The 21,782-nt window shown below is 35.7% G+C and overlaps 2 protein-coding genes across 5 annotated transcripts; one reads left to right on the plus strand and one right to left on the minus strand.

Moving 5' to 3' along the window:
- The first annotated feature begins 230 nt into the window (after positions 1-230).
- On the plus strand, positions 231-18,916 carry LOC143217159 (centrosomal protein of 104 kDa). Of its 3 annotated transcripts, none has more exons than XM_076441018.1 (16): positions 231-514; positions 1,280-1,444; positions 4,383-4,594; positions 4,659-4,845; positions 5,912-6,123; positions 6,883-7,084; positions 7,831-7,978; positions 8,458-8,584; positions 8,655-8,881; positions 9,119-9,388; positions 10,408-10,639; positions 10,888-11,066; positions 11,147-11,292; positions 11,367-11,468; positions 11,700-11,825; positions 12,174-18,916. In XM_076441018.1, exons 1-16 carry the CDS (start codon positions 475-477, stop codon positions 12,242-12,244), a joined length of 2,646 nt encoding a protein of 881 aa, XP_076297133.1. In that variant the 5' UTR covers positions 231-474; the 3' UTR covers positions 12,245-18,916. The 3 variants fall into 3 exon arrangements, with proteins under 3 accessions (XP_076297133.1, XP_076297134.1, XP_076297135.1); XM_076441019.1 differs by having other exon boundaries at positions 232-514; positions 10,426-10,639; XM_076441020.1 differs by lacking the exon at positions 231-514 and adding an exon at positions 526-1,209.
- On the minus strand, positions 13,223-20,828 carry Nsun2 (tRNA (cytosine(34)-C(5))-methyltransferase Nsun2). Of its 2 annotated transcripts, none has more exons than XM_076441023.1 (13): positions 20,187-20,828; positions 18,437-18,916; positions 17,915-17,999; positions 17,658-17,820; positions 17,464-17,571; positions 16,470-16,657; positions 16,057-16,201; positions 15,688-15,993; positions 14,928-15,307; positions 14,380-14,547; positions 14,174-14,311; positions 13,995-14,099; positions 13,223-13,800 (listed from the first exon to the last, which is right to left on the minus strand). In XM_076441023.1, exons 1-12 carry the CDS (start codon positions 20,250-20,252, stop codon positions 13,996-13,998), a joined length of 2,331 nt encoding a protein of 776 aa, XP_076297138.1. In that variant the 5' UTR covers positions 20,253-20,828; the 3' UTR covers positions 13,223-13,800; position 13,995. The 2 variants fall into 2 exon arrangements, with proteins under 2 accessions (XP_076297138.1, XP_076297137.1); XM_076441022.1 differs by having other exon boundaries at positions 13,995-14,102; positions 20,187-20,827.
- Between the last annotated feature and the right edge of the window lie 954 nt (positions 20,829-21,782).

Raw genomic sequence — 21,782 nt, forward strand, 5'->3', positions numbered from 1 at the left:
TGTCCGAAATCGAGCACGACATTAAAAATCGCGGGGGGATGTTTCATCATTTTGATCAGACCTATTGTAAAAAGTTAGGCGATCGAGAAGGAAAGGGTGGTAAATGTAGCGTTCGAGTTGATCATTCGACTCGCTCGGATTGCAAAAGGAGTCGAAAACACGAGAGGGTGACACCGGTGACAATCGAAAATGCTTGGGAGAGTCTCGGGAGATCAGAGTTTCCGCTCGCGAGAACGGGGAGCAGTCGGCCAGTTCTGTCGCAAGCTTCGCCGCGGCCAGACGTGCAAGTGGCGTTGCCTGCGCGCCGGGGTGAATCTTGCAAGCTCTCCCTTATCGAGCTTTCAGATGGCTGTGCCTTTTAGATTTTGACGTTTTCCTCGTTCTCCCCCCCTTCTCCCGCCGTAACTTTATTTATTTTCTTTATATCCGACTGTTCGCCGGACCTCGCCAGTCTCGTCGCCAGAAACCACGACCATGCCGAGAAAAATCGGATTCCACGTCGTGTACGCCACCAGTAAGGGGACATCAGATTGTGATTGTGATATCCGTTCGACCGCCGATAACCTCGACGATAATCGTGCGCGAAAACGTTCCTCCTCTCGCACACCTGAACATGCCGAAGGGTGCTTCTCGGTGGAACAAAGAAAGCGTGGATGATGATCGTTCGAACGACGTCCAGTCGCATAAAGCCGCGTAGCAAACGTTCCCGGCACCGGGAGCATTGATTTTTCCCCCCCGGAAGTATTCGATTTTGAAAGTTGTTCTATTTTTTCTTCTTCTTTCTTTTTAGTAGAACCATGCTCGGATTAACAGCGACGAAACGACACGTGCTTCTTCTCCACGTTTCCGTGCAGATCACGGAATCGCCGAGCGAGGCCGCGAGCGATTTCTACTTGGGCCGATTAAATCACCGAGTTTGACATTTCGAAAGTAAAAATAACCGCGGAAGCAACGCGGTGTCTTCAATTGTTATGATCGCGAAGCGTGCAGCGAACCGTTGTGTGCCTAATGTGACTGCGTTACGTGCTGACCGTTCACCTAGTATAATTTAAAACATTATCGATCACATCGGCATCTCCATTTTTGCTCGTGAAGGAGAACGATGTAATCCTGCCGGATAGCGTGACGTGGGCAGTTTTAAATCGGAGTAGCGCTTGAAATTCTAATTCGATGTCCGTAACGAATAACTACCCTCCTATAAACCACTATGTAATTTCGGAAGTGATTTACGTTTATCGCACGTTTCTACTACGTATCTGTAATTTTTAAATAATCATAGGCGAAGAGGACAGACACTCCTCGCTGGAACTGAACGTTCATGGACCGACGGTAAGGGGCTGGCAGAGTTCAAGAAGATGTGCATACCCTCAAGAACTCATTCTGCGACTACATGGACCGACGAAGTTGACTAGGATACAAGTGTTAGCTCACCAATATCTTATCCGTGAGTCGTCATTGTTTAAAAATACTGGTATATCATTTTTAATTGCCTCCTGTTCGCTAGAAATTCAGGGTGTGCTGGGAATTATGAAACAACTGACGATGATTTCATTTTAGAAAGTTAGATTTTATCATTTGGCTTCGCTTTTTGAGAAAATCAAATTATCATTGTCATCACATGATTACATAAAAGAACGTGGAAGATCTGATCTCTCGTCTGTTATTTATGATAATATTATTACTGCTGATAATCTGGCTGTTTAAGTATTCGAAAAATTAATGCTATGCTACTATTTTTGTTATAGGTTTTAATACATTAAATTTTATAATTTGATTAAAAATAATAAGAAACATATGATAGTATTATTACTATATTGATAATCTGATTACTTAAGTATTCAAAAAAATTAGTCTTACTACTTATTATGGTTTCTAATACTTCTAAAACAAATTTTACATGTAGTGAAAATTGAATTTTTCGTTTGGAGCCTCGTTTTCCGGAATATCGAATTTCACCCCTAAAAACTACCCTAATAATTCCATGCTTACCCTGTTATGTTCTTGGTAGAGGACCTGAGAATTGATATATTTTATGATAACATTATCGTCAATGATGATTTGATTATTTACACACCGAAAAAATTAATATTACTATTTGTTATGGTTTTCAATACTATTAAAATAAAGTTCAAATGTGATAGAAATGATAAAACGATAAGGAACGCGATGATTTGATAGATAAAAATAAGACACCAATTTTTCCTTTAAAGTCTCGTTTTAAGAAAATTAAATCCCAATCTTAGAAGCTATCATCATTATCTTCCCCCGTTATGTTCTTGGCAGAGGACCTAAGAACTGGTGTATTTTATGATAATACATATTACTACTCTTGATAATCTGATCATTCTGATATTTAAAGCGTTAGTATTTGTTACGATTTTTGTGATTCTTAAAACGTATTTTACGTGCAGTGAAGTTACACACATGATAGCCTTTATAGGTAAATTTAACGTGCACACGTGCGCTTGAATAGCTTCTATGTGAATACAAAAGGCACGAATGATAAAACGTTATTCTGTATCGAATAAAATGTAGAATAAAATTTCGTTCTCGAGAAACATTTATCAACACGATGAAAAGTTACGTCAATAAATGGAAACGTCGAATTAAATTTCGTTTCGCGAAAATTTAGTTCAAAAATTTATCAAAACAACAAAGAGATACGTTAATAGATAAACAAGCGTCAAATGAAATTTCGTTTTCAAGATAATTGAAAAATTTATCGTCAGAGAAATAAAAAATATGGTAATAAATAAAGAACTAGAATAAAATTACGTTCTCAATAAAATCCAATTGGAAAGCATGCTAAACATATACGATTTTGTTAGATAAAAATGATACCAATAATAATATTGTCATTTCCGACTTATTTCTGTGAGTTGAATAATGCTCTCCACGTTTGAAATTTTGTTTCGCAGAATCTCAAGATTGCACAACTCTTGATGTCCCCTGAAAAGTGATTTAGTTACGAATGAAAATCGAATTAACTCTCTCACTCCGATTTCCCAAGGCAATTTTCATTTTCTCTCCTTGATTCGTCCTTTCTTCTTATTCTACTCTGCGTTGAATAGCGTACAAAAATTTACCTTTTATCATTCCCCTCAGAAAATATAACACTTTGACTGCCCGATCGAACATATACCCCTATTCTGTGGCCTAATTTTGTAATTATTTTTTAATAAACTGAATAAATGAATAAATGCATAAACTGAATTTGTATAAACTTTGTAGGACACAGAAGGTTTGAAAGAGTTCTTACCATGATCAGTTTCACAACCCTCCAGTTTTGCTTCCATTAACTAAATTGATTCAATTTTGTGAAAGGCTATAGCCGGATAAAATGGTGACACCATTTTTGGTTATACCATTCGACAGACAGGGCTCCGAAAGAAAACCCTCTATGACAATTTTCAAGTCGGTACCACAAGGGTAGTTACGGGGTGCGCACAGTTTAGTGAATTATTTCTTCTGTTCTGCTCAACAAAAAATTACGAAAAAATCCATGACCATTCTACCTAATAGCACATATGACAGTGAATTATTTCAGAATTTTATAAATAGAGCATAATCCATTAAACCGTGCTCAACCTGTAACTACCCTTGTAGTGGGGGGACTTGAAACTTGCCACAGAGGGTTTTCTTCGAAAGCCCTAACGAATGGTGTGTGGCAAAACAAAAATGAAGTCGACATCTTCATTAGATTCTAAGAAAACAACTTGCAACACTTTAATGGTGCACCCTGTATTCAGACTCTGCAGATGAGGGGAATTGACTCGAATTGAGGGGAAAAAATTACTTTCTCTCTCTCTCTCTGCCAATACCGGATTAGTCACGTGACCGGCCCGTGGCAGAAGCGTGCGGAATAGCGTCGTAGAGGGGGAAGGTTATACGGATGTGCACTGTACATTGCACAGACCATAAACAAGCACACTTATCACGAGACAAGATCTTTATGCAAAGTACTTGTCTACCCGAATTGCAGCAAACTGGAGTGAAATAGAAAATTATATTCTTAATATGTTAAATAGATTGAAAATAATATAACCATTTGTTTAAATTCTTCTAATGTTTGTACTACTGTTTTAAATTACACTTACTCATTTTTTCATTATCCAAAATAATATGTTTATATATTATTTGTATATATATATATAAGAATTGAAAGATTGAAAATATCGTCTCCGTATTCTTTACATTTTCAAAATATTGTTACTGTTTTAAGTTTCACCTACTGATTTTTGCCATTAGCATAAAATCCGCTGTCTAGTCGTAAATGTATAAAATTCGCTGTCTACCTATCGCCGTAGAAATTAATTTTTAAGTCTGAGAAAATAATCCCGCCATCCAAAGGTTAGGTTTAATCGTTGGTAAAATGATTGCAGCGGAGAAGCTGGAAATATGGACATCAGTGGAGGAGAACGCGTCGGTTACGACGGAGTTCAGTTATTTGGGTTACATCACGTTGTCCGATAACGCTTCAACCATGTACAAAAGCAGGGAACTGAAGAGCGTCGCGCTTCCGGAAACGGAAGCAGTCTCCTTGAAGTTGAGACTACACAAACCGCACAGCAACGCGCACAATATTTATCAGCAGGTAGAGAATGAATTTCGTAGGAACTGTGTAAGGGAAACGGCTTACCTGTCCGCGGAAATTGCAGGTCGGTCTTATCGCTATCAACATCCTCGGCGAACCTTACGGCCAGGAGTTAACGGGTCAAGGGGACGCGCCGTACAATCCTCATTACACATCTCCCTATGACGATCTAGCCTTCGAAATGTACGTTGATCGCGAGGTAGCGAAAATCATCCGGCAGATGGAGGCGAAGAAACTACAGGCGGTCGAAGGTTCGTCTTTAAATAAATAATAGACATTATTTTAACGAGTTCGCTGTTAGTCACGCGCGTGTTACGACCACCATTTTGTACAGGATGTTCCATCCAACTCTACCATCCCTAATAAGTAGACTGCGGATCTTTATGCAAAGTAAAAATGTTCTGCATTGATTGTGGGAAGCCGGAATAACATAAAAATTGATTTCATCCCTTAACGACTTTGTTACATGGAAGACTACGTTACAACATTCTTGAATTTGTAAAATCTTTTACTGCTTTATATTTCATCCAATATAAAGATCGGCAGTCTACTAATATGTTTTTTATTCATACCATTGCTCCATTGTTTTATTTTAAGTACAACATATATGTTACACTGTTGAAAACTCAAATACCAAACCTTATATCTCTGAACGCAAAAATTTTGTTTCTGCATTATAAGATGTGCAGCAACATGAACTGGAAGTTTTAAAAAAGATATGGGTGTTCAGTTCTCCGAAATAAAATTTCTTAAATATCATCGTCGTATTTGCAGCGTGTTGGTCAAGTACCCCTCTTAGCTATACAGGTCAAGGAAACTTCCGCCAATGTATGCATAGGGTCCACTTTCATTTGTATATACTTTTATTAATAAATTACAAGGTTGTTGCATTATTACAGAAAATTACTACAATTCGCGTTACCCATATTTTGTAATTATTTATCCATACAGATTGGCAGACTGTATATTTTATACAGTTTTGTAAAAATATAAAATAGTAGAAACTTCAAAAACACGATGTTATTTTACTTGCAATTTCTTAAAACTCTGAACGAAAAGTAATTTTGATTGGACTCCTGTTATTTACAGCTACTACAGAAAATGCCAGTTTTGCATAATTTCCACTTTTACCATTTTTACTTTTCCTTCCATTGAATAAATGACGTACTTTCGTTCTATGCAATTTTGTGCTCGATAAATCAACGCGACATGCTGAGCAATTAAAAATAAAAATAACTAACAATTTTCTTCGTTGATTCCATTTATCCAACTTGTACCCCAGAGAATTAAGGTAAATGAGTAAAATTAAACTTTCAGAGGAAAGGTTCGAGTACGCTTCGAAGCTGAAGGTAGCCATGGAAAATCTGAGGAAAGCCGGAGAACGCCTTGGGAAATACGAATTGGAGAAAAAGTATGCGATCGCGTTAGAGGATTACGATAAGGCCAAAGCGAAGAAAGCACAAGCGCAACAATATAGACAACAAGTATACCAAAGTTTGGAGGTGCAAGACTTGCTAGAAGTTCATGGCGTAAGTATACATTTATACTTGGATAGAACATAGAACCATTCAACCCTTCAAAAGAGGAGGCTGGATCTATTTTGATCCAGTGTTTCGAAAACATCAATTTAACTACAGTCTAGTTAAAGCTACAGTCAAATTTTTTATGTGCAATTTGAATGGTATCAAGATTACAAGGTCATCCATGCTTTTTTTTAAATAACTACATATATTTTCGTGTTGTATCCCGTAGCACCGAGACCATTCAAATTACACGTAAACAATTGTTTACTTTGTCAAAATTAAAGAAGATATTCTGGGGGTCATACTTTAGTGCAACGTCCTGTATATTCGTCCTCGTGTAATCAATTTTTCGAAACAGTTTTTCGAAAACTGCAAAACTAGTTTTAAAAGAGATTAACAAATAAGTTACTAGATACATCCGCTTTCTAAAGGTTAACCCTTTGCACTCGGAGCTACTTTGACTTGAAAATTATTTCTTCCGACCTGTATTTCCATTCCCTATGATTTTTTAAATTTCATGGGTATGAAATTGATGTAATAACTTGTACAATACTTAAATGTTTAGCAATTGGTTAGATACCAACATATTTAATAGTGTAAACAATATACTGAATAATGGTACAGCAATTTTTAGTGGTTTCTCTCTCTCTCTCAGAGTCGCCACTCGAGTGCTAAGGGTTAATTCTACAAAGTGTACCGGAAGCGTCTATTGTCTTCGGATTTTATTTCGATTTCACTCGTGTGTTTCCCATTGTACGTAAACAGCCCCTGGAGAAAAACAACCAATCTTCGATAGAGGGTAAAGAGCCGGTTTCGGTGGATACTACAAACACTACTACAGCCCCCGAGGACATTACGTCTCCGCCGAGATTAGTAATACCACCCAATCGCGATGGAGCTATATCACCAACTGGTCCCGCTCATCAACCACCTGTTTCACCTCTGCATCAAAAGCCGAACAGCCCTGGTACCACTTCTACTGATTATTAATTCCCTCTGTATTCACACATTAATCCTCATACGTTCCTCACGGTGAAAATTCACCCATTTTTACATACTGTAAACTAATTGCTCTCTTTCTGTCCATGTTGCGAGATGTGCTTCTTTAAGGGATGACTCTAGCTTTCGAAATTTTTTTCAGAAAAACTATTGAACCTTTTACATTGGGATTTTGTGCACATTGTTATTGGTATTTGAAGTATATGTTCGATTTTTCTAAAGTAAAAATAATCAAAATTACATGAGCTATACATTGTTTTCTGTCCATGTTGCGAGATGTGCTTCTTTAAGGGATGACTCTGGCTTTCGGAATTTTTTTCAGAAAAACTATTGAACCTTTTGCATTCGGATTTTGCACACATTTCTATTGGTATTTGATGTATATGTACGATTTTTTAAAAGTAGTGTTTTATACAGTACGTTTCGAAAAATATGAGTCGACGGCTGACACGATCTCGGTCTTACTAACTAATCTGACATGAAAAAAGAAAATTATTTATTAATCAGTATGAATGTAGCTGTGGTCTGCAACAGAATAAACTAAGGACCGTGATTTTTTACAAAACATTTTAGGCAAAATGTGACGTTATAAATGAAACATAATTTGTCACTTTAAACTGTACAACAAAAATAGGTGAATTATTATCGTGGTCTCTTTCATGCAACTATTTTTGATGAGCATATGAGAGTTAAATACTTTTTCTAATTTGACAGAAGTTACCGACAGTCCAACGAATGGAGTCGTCGAAAGACAGAACAATTGCAACAAGGGATCTCTCAGACGGAAAACAAAGTCGGCAGGACCGGCGCTTCGATCTAGTTATGAAGCTTACGAGGAGAGGACGATTCCTGCTTTGAGACAGTAATGCATCTTCAATTTTTACAATGCTTGAGCCACTCATTTGCTGAATCGATTAACTCCATATGACAAACATTTAAACAAAAAATTAACGAAATAGTAGGGGTCCTTTGAACTGAATACGCGATATTTCTCTTAAATAAATTTAAAAAATATGATACCTTACTTTCTTTGCTTTATGTGATTCATAAATTAACAGTATTAGAAACGAAAATAAAGCGAGAAATAATTAACACTTCCGTAGTAATTAAATTAAATTCACATTATACTTTAGTTGCATAATTTAAAAAATCATGAAGTGTCCCCTAGTACAGCAAAAATTACTAATAATAATTTGCAACGACCACAAGGCGCCCCTCCTACCAGGGTTTCGCAGAGCGAGGGCGGGGATATCCGTACCTGTTTATAAATTAGATTGTTATCTAAATTACGTAAATATGTACTCACAATGTACTCACCCTTTAATTACGATCGTGTTTCAGCTCGCACACGAACGAGTTCACAAGGGAATGCCACATGGAGAACACGGAGACCAAGGTGATCTCGAAGCTGAACGACAGGGAAAAGAAGCAGGCCGCGTTACCCATAGCTGTCTTCGGAATGGAAATGGTGATGCAAGTTTCAAAACGGTTTTTCCACCGATTCCTCGACACTGACGATTAACAGGTTCATCGTTTAGGTGGAGAAATTTTACTCGAAACAATTCACGGACAAGGAAGAAGGTTTGATGCAGCTGAAGGAGGAGCTGAAGACTTTCGATTCGGAAGTGTCGAAGCATTCTGCGAACAAAACGGCCAGAGCTACAATTTTGTTGCTGCACAGAGCTCTCAGGGACAAGGTCTACAGCGTGTACAGTCTGGCAGCGCAATTAATTAGGATTTTCTTTTCGGAGTTCGCGACAGACAGGTGAGCTCTTTAGTATTCCACGACGATACACAGACTAAGAAAATTGAAGCTGGAATATCTGAAATAAAAACAAAAATTTTCTGAATCAATAACAAGAAACAAAGATAAAATAAAGATTTAAATAAAAAATACAAACCATTTCTTATCAATGTATTTTACATATTGGAGTACGTCACTGAAGAGGATTTGTATAAACGTGTTAATGCACCAGCCTCTTTCACATCAATCTCTTTTCAGGGTATCGTCGAACGAAATCGCAAGAAGCGTGGAACGTCTTCTTCCGGAATTGTTAACTAAATCAGGCGACACTACTCCGAGAATCCACAACATGGCTGTGCACACGATACTGAGCATGGCCGACTGCAAGTGCGTTAGGGAATTGCATTTAATACCGGTGCATTTAACGAGGCCGGTCAGCAGTAGTACACACCAACGGCTAGCTCTCAGTAGGCTGGAGATGGTGGAGCAACTGATTCTCAACCATGGGATATCTACCGACAAACAAAGGTGACCCTGAAGAACATAATCTCTGCTGATGGATTTTACATTAACTACTATGGTCTGTTTTTTTAAATGAAGAGACCTGCGTTCTATGGGACGATCGTTGTTCACAATATCACTGATGCTGCATGTCTCTTCTTTCAAAAAACAAATTATACCAATTGTCTATTTTAACTTGACTCTGTAAAATATCAAATAGCACTGAATACATATCCAGTAAAACCTTGATCTAAGAGAAAGCGTCGGGTTCGTGCCGTCTCTTAAATCCTGTGGTTCTACTATTTCTTTGTGTGCGGACTGCGCATGGCGTCAATTAAACCAAAATTATTTATTTACAATTACACTAAATACAATTCAAATTATATCGTGTTTGCTGTCATTTTAATTAGACAAATGTCACAAATAAGTTGGTGAAAGTTCCATCAAAAAGTAATGAAAATTAAAGAAGTTTTCCAATTGGACTAGAACTGATTCACACCGCTTATACTGCTCGACCCCTCGCAGGGTATGCTCCGCAGTGGAGGGGATATTCGTTTTTCGTAGATCCTGCGGTTTCCGTTTTCTTAGGTCAAGGCTTCACTGTATTAAAATTACGTTCCCGTAAAAGTTGTTTGGTATGAAAAGGGATATAATATGGTGTAAATATTTTCTTTGCGAATACTCCTGCAAACAAAATATTGATCGTTGAATTCTTCTCGTATTATGAATAAAAAACTACAGCGCTCCAATTTAAACTTGACTTTGAACTGTCGTCCACTATTTCTTTGACACACAAACAGAAACTATTTATACCACATTATATCCCCTCTGTACCGATTAACTTTAGTATAAATATTTGTTGAGATATTTCGGCGAGTCGATTTAAAATGGATATACTGTAGTTCTGTAGATCATCCCCTACTACCTCATTGTCATTACGCAGCCTCTGTAAATGATTTTCAACAAGACGTTCTTGTGAGAGTCATTTCCAGAGGTCCATTCACCTCATTAAGCCCCCAGCCGTAAAACGCAATTACTCTGATAAGATATTGTAATTGTTGCAGTGGACTCACGTGTCGAACCTTGTCGGAACTGGGTTCCTCGGGACTGCACCACCCGGCAGAAGCGGTCAGGAAAGTTTCGGAGAGGATCCTGGTGCTGGTATACAAAGTCAATCCTAGACTGGTCCGCAAGCAATTGCCTCCGGACGATGACATCACAAGAAGAAACTTGCTGTACCGTCAACTTTTCCACGAGTTCGATCTCATCGATCTTCAGGTAGATCTTCGAGGGGGCAACTCTTGTGACCGGTTGAGGAAACCGATTTCCTTGCGTAAATCGATAGCATTCGGTGTTATTACTCTCCCAGTGCTCGGATCGAAAGTCTTTTTCTATTTCCAAAAATTGAGATAACTAGTAACTCTTAAAAATCGTTCTATATCTCCAGCGTGTTATGCGAGTTGTCCCCTTTTAATTCACTCCGGGCGTAGACAGTCGTGATATTTATATTTACGTATTGTCAACAGAGGAAAAAGGAAGCGGAAGCGTGCCACAAAACAACGACACCGACGCGAACGAAGACAACGGAGAACAATGTAGCGAACTTGACGAAATCGCCCTCGAGAACGAGTCCTGTCGTCAGTACCGGAAGCTCAACGAGTATAACATCTCCGTCCGAAAATAGTACAGATCATAAGGGAGACAAGTGAGCGACTTGTAATTGCATGTTGCCACGAAAATTTCAATGATTTCATATAATTCTTTATGCGCTTGTCTTCTTCATAGGATGTGCATATTTTGCCTTTCGAAGGGGCAGGGGTATTCGGAGGAAGGGCTGAATATTCATTATTGGAGAAGCTGTCCCATGCTGACGAAATGCGAATCGTGCAAGCAAGTGGTAGAAATTTCGTACTTGAATCTTCACTTGTTGAGTAAGTACTTGGTTGCTTTAAATTGTTTAAGCGAACGCTTCCTCCTCATTCGACATTTGTACTGTCTGTTACAGACGAATGTGATATGCGAAGCAATTATGTGAAGTGCGAAACGTGCAAGCTAGCAATTCACGAGAACTCTTTCGACGAGCATAGGAAAAGTAATAAGTGTACAAGTACGTATCATAAATTGTTCATCAAACGCGGTTCTAGCTGAGCAAAATTAAGAAAAGCATAGACACAATTTTACACAGAAAATATGTTAGTGATTAGTATAAATATTTTTAAAGGATCCATCTGCATTTTAATTTTGCTCAGCTATAGATTCTATAGAATCGTCTTTCTTACTACAGTACATAACATTAAAATATGCAAACAATTATTTGTAACTTATGTACACATTACAGAACCCATCGAGGGCTACGACCGTTGTCCACTCTGCTCGATTCTCGTGAATCAAAATAAATGGAGAGAGCATCTCATGGGTGATCATCCTTGTACAAATAACCCACGGAACAGATTATTAAAAAGCTGTAAGTGTCGGAAACTTTTATGTTCGTCGCACAATACTATTCGTACCACATCGTCTACGGTGGATCCAAAAAGTATTTGAAATGCACAAATTCAAGTTTCAAAATTAATCCAAATTTATCGTCGTACTAGTTTTTTAAACGAAATTATCACAGTTTAAACATTGACAATTTTTCGAGAATGGAACATTTAGTGTTCAAGTACTTTTTGGGTTCACAGTAGACGTTATTTGTTAGTAATAAATCATTACAATGAAAGGTTATTTATTACTAAGAATTGTTGACGTCTAGGAACCTATTTTTGCACCCCATTTTTATAGATGCATTATTCATAGATTACTTTATCCACAGGTTCGAAGTCTCCATCCAATTCTCAAAATCTTGGCGGGAAGATGACATCACCAACCAGTAGAGATTACTAACATTAATCGTCAATTTTCGAAGACCTCGGAGTATAAAAATTTTTAGAGAACTTTTTACTTTTTGTTCCTTTTATAGTTTATCTATGTGTTATGAGCTGTCCAGCGATTTTTCATATTTGTACCAGTATTTGTTTCCGATTTAATAGCAAAACCCGTCCTTCATTAGTAGATAATGTCTCTGTGTTAAAACAAAATTTCTAATCGTAAGTTGAAATCTTCTAGCCTCTAGAATATTAGGAATCTTGTTATCGACTAAATTGAAAACGAAGCAAGAACGTCTAACATACTTTTGCAATCTGGGACTGTGGTCACACAAGTGTTTTTATATGAACGGCATGATACGTACGCAGAGTGTTCCATTTTAGATCAATCTCCTTGACTGATTTGAACGATGAGTCTTCGCTTACACATAGCTTTTTTTTATTGGTGCATACGTAGAGATCGTATGAAGGTCAATTATGTCTTTTAGTGCATTACTTGATGGAACTCGTTGGTCTGAACAAAACGCTTTTAAGGCCATTCGCAGTAAAAAACATTAATTCTGGAAATACTTTAATGTAAATGTCGAAGTGACATTTGTCGAAGAAAATTGACTCCCATTAAAATATTCGGACTCTCTTAAAAAACCGATAACTTTTTTAATATTGGACTGTAAGATTTGAACTTGCAATTTTTTTAAAAAATTGTGGTCACATTGCGTAGCAAACTAATTGTTCTACCTTCTCAAAAAAGTTGAAATCGTATGGTTCAATATTTAAAAAGTAATCGTCTTTTTAAGAGTGCCCGAATATTAGTGGGAGTCACTGTATTTCAGAAATCTTCCCTTCAAATCGTTACAGAATAAATTTTGTTCTACAATTGTTGTACAATTGGTTTTCGTATGTACCCTACGAGAAAGCCGCTTCCGTTGTGTCATTGAAAACCATTTAACTTCCACTTGTTGTTTTGTAGATATGGTGGAGAAATGATTTCAAGAAGATTTGTAAATTTTCGTTTATTTTAGATTTAATCTGTATGTACATGATTAAACTAACATGTGTAGTTGTTCGTCAATTATGAACATAAAAAAGATAATGCTCGTGTGACCAGTCCGAGGCAAATATCAACGAGATGCAACAAGTACTCATCTTTTTCGAATTTAACATATGGTAGTGAAAAGGAGTTCCATACAGTTTACGAACATATTATTGAACGTTATGGCGACCGCCGTTTTTTGAATGAATGATTCCTCAGCATCCGGCCATGTTTATAATAATATTTGTACTATAACCAATCAGTCAAATAGTATCCTAGTGGCCGAAAATGATGAAAGAACGAAAAGGGTATTCGTCGCTCAAATAACTCAGAATTATATATGTAATTTCATAAATTATTTCATAGAAAATGGATAGTAAACACGGCATTTTTTCCCATAAGACCATTGCAACTTTCTTGTCCTGTAGAAGTATTTTATTTCCATTACTCATATTGTAGTATGTTTAATCGCGCCATATTAAAATATGACCCGTCTTGATACTCTTCTTGGACTTCAACGACTGGAGCACCATCTTACACAACTTTAAATAAAATAAAAATTTTTTACTCTTAAGACATGCTACTGATATTTATAATGACATTAAAGAAACAGCAATTTATATTACGAAATTGCGTGTTATTCTTGCGATACGTTTAGTATTTTCAAATCGTCCTCCTTCTTCAGAAATCTTATTTTCACTTATTATTTAATCAGTAACATTTGTTTCAATATTACCTTAATCCAATGTGATAGATTCCGATGTGATAATAACTTCTGATTCATCAGCTTCTTCCGATTTCACAGTAGCTTCGAGTTTATCAGAATTTTCAATGTTGTTTTCTTCTGAAACGAAACTTTTCAAATAAAGAAAATATCGCGCGTAGAGTAGTAGTATATATTCCATAAATACATACCGAATTCTGAGTCGTTCTCTTTTTCAGCAACGTTATTGTCATCATCGTCCACGACATTCATAACTTCTTCTTTATTCGTAGCTTCTGGTTTATTATTCTCTATTTCCTCCGACTGACGTTGCTTGAATTTGTTCTTTTCTAAGACAAACATTTTCGAAGAAAGTAATTATCGTATGTCGAGTAGCACATATTTCATAAATACATACCGAACATTGAACAATCAGCTCCCAACAAACGTAAATAATGTATTGCGTCAATTAAAGGAACATAAGCCCTGAGGGACATAGTACCTCTCCATCCTACTATGTTTAATTTCAACGGATTCGGATCGTCAGACCCCTCTTCTTCATAAATTAGAATACAACTTCCAGTTTCTACATTAGCAAGAAACGAATTGTCACAATCAAATTTTACGATACAGTACAGTGACTCCCATCAATATAATTTTTACCATCTCCAGACATTTTTAGAATGTTTTATTAATACAGATCTACGAAACGTGTTTTCTAAATTTTCCCTATAAGCCCACATAAAAAAGTTGAAAAATACAACTTTTAGTATTTTCTCTGCAATTCCGATAGCTTGCAATTTTTTCCAAAAATTTTACTCACGTTATGTAGCAAACCAATTGTTCTAACTTCCTAAAAAATTTCAAATCGTATGGTCGAATATTAAAGAAGTTATAGTCTTTCTAAGAGTGTCCGAATATTAGTGGAAGTCACTGTATATATTTTGGGAACGTTAAGATGATTACCAAGATGCTTTAAACGTTCTTGTATATCTGGATGAAGTTTCACAATCTCGGGTGCTGCCGAAGGATTATTGTTTTGCAACAGTGTTACCAAATCTTCTTTATTTATTCGTACCCTTCTACTATCGCCAATATAATTGATAAAAGTTTGTAGGCCCTCCCACGCAAGCCTGTATGGGAAATAGTTATTTTTGTTCCCAGTCCTGCTGTCGCAACGTGTGAATGATTTCACTCCAGTATTTATCAATTTTATCTGATTTTCATTGGAAAGAACGACGTTGCGAATCTCAGGTGATGTATAATAAATGTTTTTTTTCCTACGACCTAAATTTCGTACTAACAAACTTTTAGGATCCAGTTCGTCGGATATATCATAGAATTTCCTGAAAAATATCAACCAATTCGTTAACGGGATGAATAAATGAATTATATCGTTAAATCGATTGCAAGAAATACAAACTAATTCAATGTTATTTCTTCCCTTAATGATTTCACAATGAAGGAGAAATTAAATATTGACATCTTCTATTTCTTTTTTCAATTTCATCTACTCAAGTATGCTATAAATGCATAAAGATCGGCAGTCTACTTATCACGAATGTATTAATGCATAAGTTTTCCCTCAAATCAAATTGAAAACTATAGTTTACCAATTTTTATTCAGCGCACACAACTCTATACCAAAATACATATTGAAAGTCGAAGGTTCAAACGCATGTTGTGAGAGAGAGAGAGAGAACCCGATATAATATTTTCTACTTACTTAACTGATAACCACACATCATCCTGATCATCTTTGAAGAAAACGAACGGGTCCTCCCTAAATCCTTTAGCTCTTCTACGTTTCCTTCTTGGGCCTCGTGACTTCTGATCATCACTTAATGGTCTTTTCCCTGGGGCTAGATTGTTATCTTTATCCTTTTCTGCCTCTTCCTCCAGACTAACTTCTTCAGTGGCTTCATTATCATCAGAATTATTGTCAGACGATTCCCAAGGTAATGTCTTCACTTTCTCTAAAACGGCCACGAAGAAACCGCCGGTGTCTTGGTGATGTGGTAATATCCTCATACTATGTAATTTTAAAAGCGAAAGTAGCAACAATCGTGTGAAAACTTTGAATATTTTGATTTACCATCGTTCCAGATGAAATTTGTCCGCATCCTCTGCTTTTGGCGGGAACATTTTTGGTCGAACTTGTGTTTGCCATTGTTCCGGTACATCTTCCCATGATTCGTAGTACTGTAGATCTTTCGACGCCGGTAGCCAATGTGACACGCCTATTAATGGACAAGTTAGAAATATCGTGTTATTTATTCAACGTTTATGGCACACGTTATAATTAGACAGCGGATTTTATACATGACAAAACTGAGTAGATGTGATTCACAACATTAGAAGAATTTTAAAGTACTATTACATTATTTTCAACCAATTAAACATATTAAGAAAGAAAATAAATTTCTAGTGCACTCCGGTTTGTTGCAATTCAAGTAGAACATTTTTATTTTCCATAAAGAACCGCTGTCTAGTTATAATATAACGTACCTGGATCACATATTAATCCAGGAACCAAATGCCTGCCGTCAACTATATGCACGGAATCTCCCGTTTCGAGAAGAAGCCTGTGAAGAACAGCTTCATTTTCAACTGGATTTAACGAGCAAGTAGAATATACCATTCTACCACCAACTGCCAATAGCTCTAAACCTCTCCTCGCTATCCTATACTGAATTCTGTAAACCCACAGCAACAAGTTATGTTACAAGTCGAATTGTGTATCGTTTAGTAATACAGTAATCCTGCGATCTAAGCCGATTCTCGGTTCTGTGCTGTGACAGAGATCGTGAAGGAACACAGTGTTTTATCGATAAATGTCCCAAGTGTCTGACCTGTAATTGTACCAGAACTATCCCCACTACGGTCGCCGAGAAGTGTAAACATAACTAATCCAATAACATATTTTTCATTAATTTTTTATGGGACTTTGACCAACATATTCGTGCCATTTTTCTAATGAAGATGATACCAAATATGATATAATACCAATTATATTTGCTTGTGTAATGAACGATGAAAAATTCGACCTCAATGAAGACGATTTTCGGCTGCAATAAATCTAAAGATTCTTACGTCATTCAATGTTTGTCGTTTTTTTCAGCGTCAACCGATTTCGATGAAACTCTCACAATACATTTAATTGACACAGATCTGTAAAACGTATTTGTTAAATTTTCGATAAAGGCCCACATTAAAGAGTTGTAAAATGCAACTTTTAGTATTTTCTCCACAATTCCGACCAATTGCAATTTTTGTAAAAATATCTCTTCACATCATGTAGTAAACCAATTGCTCTAACTTCTCAAAAAGGCCCATATCGTATAGTTCAATATTTAAAACGTTATCATAGGAAGGGGTAGGCGAACAGGCCTAGATTGGGAAGCTCCATCGCGCTTACAATTAGATCGCGGGATTACTGTAAACAAGGTGTACGAGAACAATTTCGGGTTCTCCCACATCCCTGCTAATAAATGATATTTACCCATGAAGGTTGTTACCATTCGCTGGACTCCATTTACACCAGATATCTGGATTTTTTCTCATTGTACCATCTCCACTGCATGGTACGTCAGCAAGTATTCTATCAAACCTGTAATAACAAGCATATTATAAGTAAGCGGGTAAGCATACATTATCCATAAATGCTGCATGGTTTTCACCAGAAATTTCACTAACTTTAATTTTTCTTGTGTACCATCCGGCTGAGTAAACATTAAGTCAGGTAGCATAGAAGCATCGTGATTTGTAATTAAAATAACTGGACTATTGAGCCTTTTTGCTTGATGCACAAGCATGTAACAACGATTATTATCCAAATCGTTGGCTATTACAAAACCCTCTGTAAAGTGTTATGAGAAAATTAACTTACAGAAAGAAAATCTAAAAATTAATTTTTGTCGAATGTTTGATACAAATGAAAAACTTCCATCTACCTGGAAGTTCATTTCCCTCATCGGGATGTACCATTTCTATAAGTTGAGCTGTCTTCGATCCAGGTGCAGCACACATATCTAAAACCTATACAAAATAATTATAATTTTCATTTCTATGAGAACTTGTGTTAATTATAAGCGAATAGATTATTAAAACCGAGTTAATAGGAGTTTGCTTCTGAAGTAACTTATTACTTATTCGTTTTATCAAAGAATGCCTTACGCATTGCCTTATAAAAAGAAATCTGATAAGTAAACTACAGGTTTTTATGTATTTGTAGTTCCTAAAAATATTTGAAAAACAACAACATATACTATTATTATGGTATTATTATTTCACAAATTATGATAATATCTTGGAAAGCATGTAATATCAAAAAGCCTATAGCCATCCTATAAGCCCACTTGGATATGGTATATTTTTCGAGTAACACATTCTTTAAATAAGTGAATAAGTAACGAGTAATACCAATACAATTAATTCATTTTCTTAAAAACACGAAACTTAGTAGATTAACATACCTTGTGTGATGGTTTTACGTCTAATACTAAAGGTGGTACCATGCTGACCACCTCTTGTCGACTGATACTCCCACAATTAGTTTCAACAACTAAAAAGTTATGTAGTTTAAAATAGGCTTCAGATCTCCTAATATCTTTCCTAGTTAATTGCAACTGCCAAGCTAAATTATCAGGATAAAATGGCAGACAGTGTAATATCTCCTTTCCGTCTTCATTATTTTCAGAGTCATTTTCTAAACTCGCGTTTAGGATTTCTTTGAAGAAATCTCCTTTGATAGTTTCAAGTAATCTTTTAGCTTCTACTTTTGATCCAGTAATTCGAAAAGCAGCTGGAAGATTCTTTTTCATTGTGACCATAAATGATTCCCATTGGTCCTCTGGTACGATTCCCTGAGTTTTATAATAACTTTCGAAGTCTGCATTTTCTCTAATGATGTCTGCATAGTTGCGGTGAGGTGTTTGATCCCATAGGTCTTTTTTCTGTAGAAATTATAATAATTTTATGTGTTCTTATCCACATACATTTATAGTGAAATCATTTTTCAAAGTCAAAGTCATAAGAACATTTGAGCTCGAATGTTTTCCCAGGTGTATCGGACCCTCATACATTTATAGTGTATAATTACTAGACTGCAGATATTTATGCATTTATGGCTTATAAAAAATTTTCGAAAAACGCTGGAGTATCAAATTCAACAAGAATTTAGTACGATGTTTATTTATTTTGGATCTACAAATGCTATTACAGATGAAAATAGGATTTTGTTTGGTTCCACTTTCTTAAAATTTGTCTACAAAGCTTGAAAATTGCATAAATATCTGCTGTCTAATAATTACATATATTTAAAACTGATAGAATTAGAATACGCTTAGCAGTGACTTTAAAAAGTATTCGTATACTAGCTTTCTCGCAATATTTTTGTATTAACCAATGATATTTTAACAATTTCCAATCATACATTATAAAATAACAATATTAAAAGTATAATAAATGGAGAATCCAAAAATATCATAATTCTTAGAGTCACATTGTTTGCCAAATATGTAATGACAAATCACTTAAAAATGACCATAAGGTATTTGAGTTCTTAACATTATCAAGAGAGCTGTGATTTCGTATCTCCTTAACTAATGGTTTTTCGATATTACAATTAATCCTTTTTTGTAGAGAATACGAAGCTTTATCGATTGTGCACGAGAAGACATACGATCCTATTTTAAAAAATACTGATCACCTTTGTATTTTTTCTACGCGTTCACTTACAAAAAAACTCACAACACCAAAGTATGCATCTCTCGAAACCATTCAATCTTATATAAACATTCCTCGCTGCGAATAATAATAATGACGAAAATCAAGGTGGTAATATCTGGTGGACCACATATTCCCATTCATATAAAATTTCATATTTATTGTAACCTTCTCACGTCAATGTGCCACGTCTTCCTCTTATTCGATTAACTTCGTCTTTTGCAAAAATTACTTTTTTACCCAAATATAATCTCGCACAAAAATTTTCAGCATGTTCCACCCTACTAAATACATACACATTTATGAGACTGTGTCAATCAAAAGTGTAGAAATACTTTTTTGATCTCCAAATTTTTATACTTCTTATATTATTCTTTTATTGTTTGATAGTGTAACAAGATTGCAAGAAGAATAAGTTTACAAATACTTTGTATGTGTATGCCGAACATAACCTCTAATTAGAAGCCGGTGTTTCTTTTATCAGAAACTGATTCATACCTTCTGTTTTTCTCGACGTTTCGCTGCAAAACTCTTTTTCGGCGCATTCTTTCGTCCTTTCCCCATATTTATATAAAATAAATACGTTTGCAACAAAACATTTAACAGTGAACACGTGTTCAGTAAACAGCAACAATTCGCTCTGCTGAATGCGAAGAATATCAACGATCGGAACGCTAACAATGAGCTATTCCAATACACCGAGTATTATCAGTTTTATTGTTAATATAATCGGAATGTTTAACGATAGATTAATCGTTTTAGTGCCACGGATTCTTGCAAAAATCTGATCGAAAAATAACAAGCGGATAAACGACGCGATCGTACTTTCGTATTGCTCCGAAGAACGCGATGACGTTAATCCAACTAACTAAACTATTTACGAAGCTTATTATATTTAGTTATAGTTCGAGTTTAGTAAAATATAAGTATTAAATGTAACTGTTATAAACTGTAAGACCAGAGAGTGTTGACCACCAAACTGCACCAAACACACGCGTTGACAAAATCGAAAAAGTGAAGTCCAGTATTTTCAACCTTTTAGGCACTGAACACGGTCATGCAACGCAGCATTAAAACGGGTAAATAATTTTTCATAATAAAAAGAAACAGTAAGTTGGGGGTAAAACAGAAATTGTATCGTCTTCGTTTTTCAATTATGAAATTAATAATTAAAAATCTTTCTTAAGAATTCACCAATAGCGACGCGTGTACAAAATGATGGCGGACGTATTACTATTGGTGGATTTCAATTGCTAATGATATAAAAATAAACCTGAAATATCTTTTATATTATGCATATATATAGAAACTGCGGATGTTTAATGCAATTTGAAATTTTTGTAGACGAATTTTAGGGATGTGAAATCAAATAAAATCTTGTTTTCAGTGGTAGCCTTTGTAGATTTGAAATAAATAAAAATCTCGTACTAAACTCTTACAAATTTTATATTCTACTATTTTTTGAAAATATTCAGGAGCCATAAATGCATAAAGATCCGCAGTCTACTGATTATAATTATAAATACAGCGTCTCGAGAATTTGCGACAAGTACTTCCCGGAGTAAGAAACAGAAGGCAATCGACATGATCTCGTCGGAGCAGAAGGCTACCGAGGAGATTCTCGACAGTGAGAAGGCAAATTGTCACGGAACCATATTGATCATCATGAATTGTTACATTCTTTACCGAGCAGATATTTCAGACGATGTTGGTTTCAATATTAAAAGCAAAACTCAAGGACAAAGAATTCCTAGAAATATATTATTGAAGCATAATTTTTTAGGAAAATCAACAATTCCTATTTCAAATTTTATACGAGACACCTCAGTTTGTAATTTCAAAACATTTCATAAACGAGAATTATTACCTTTCACTTTTTTATACATAAATGTTCCAAGAATCGATCTGGACAGAAATATTTTGAAAAGACTTTACTTTTTTGAATAAATTAATGCGTGCGAATGTTCATGGTTTGAAAGTTATTCCATATTTCGAGTTTTATTGTCTATTTTTACGAAAAAATTAGATGGCAAGGTGGTCAAGGGAGTGCTCGTTAACATCATTAGAAAAAGGAATTGTTATAAACATTAAACA

Source organism: Lasioglossum baleicum, chromosome 16 (genome assembly GCF_051020765.1).
Source record: "Lasioglossum baleicum chromosome 16, iyLasBale1, whole genome shotgun sequence".
Lineage (NCBI taxonomy): Eukaryota > Metazoa > Arthropoda > Insecta > Hymenoptera > Halictidae > Lasioglossum > Lasioglossum baleicum.

Bases quoted from the DNA above. Each gene is read 5' to 3' on its own strand.
- Nsun2 (XM_076441022.1), bottom strand. From the start codon at position 20,252: ATGGGGAAAGGACGAAAGAATGCGCCGAAAAAGAGTTTTGCAGCGAAA. The intron at 18,917-20,186 runs GTATGAATCAGT...TAATTTCTACAG, and splicing joins AACGTCGAGAAAAACAGAAG to AAAAAAGACCTATGGGATCA. The intron at 15,994-16,056 runs GTAAATCAAAAT...AAAATTACATAG, and splicing joins AAATTTCATCTGGAACGATG to TATGAGGATATTACCACATC.
- LOC143217159 (XM_076441018.1), top strand. From the start codon at position 475: ATGCCGAGAAAAATCGGATTCCACGTCGTGTACGCCACCA. The intron at 4,846-5,911 runs GTTCGTCTTTAA...TTAAACTTTCAG, and splicing joins GAAACTACAGGCGGTCGAAG to AGGAAAGGTTCGAGTACGCT. The intron at 11,067-11,146 runs GTGAGCGACTTG...TCTTCTTCATAG, and splicing joins ACAGATCATAAGGGAGACAA to GATGTGCATATTTTGCCTTT.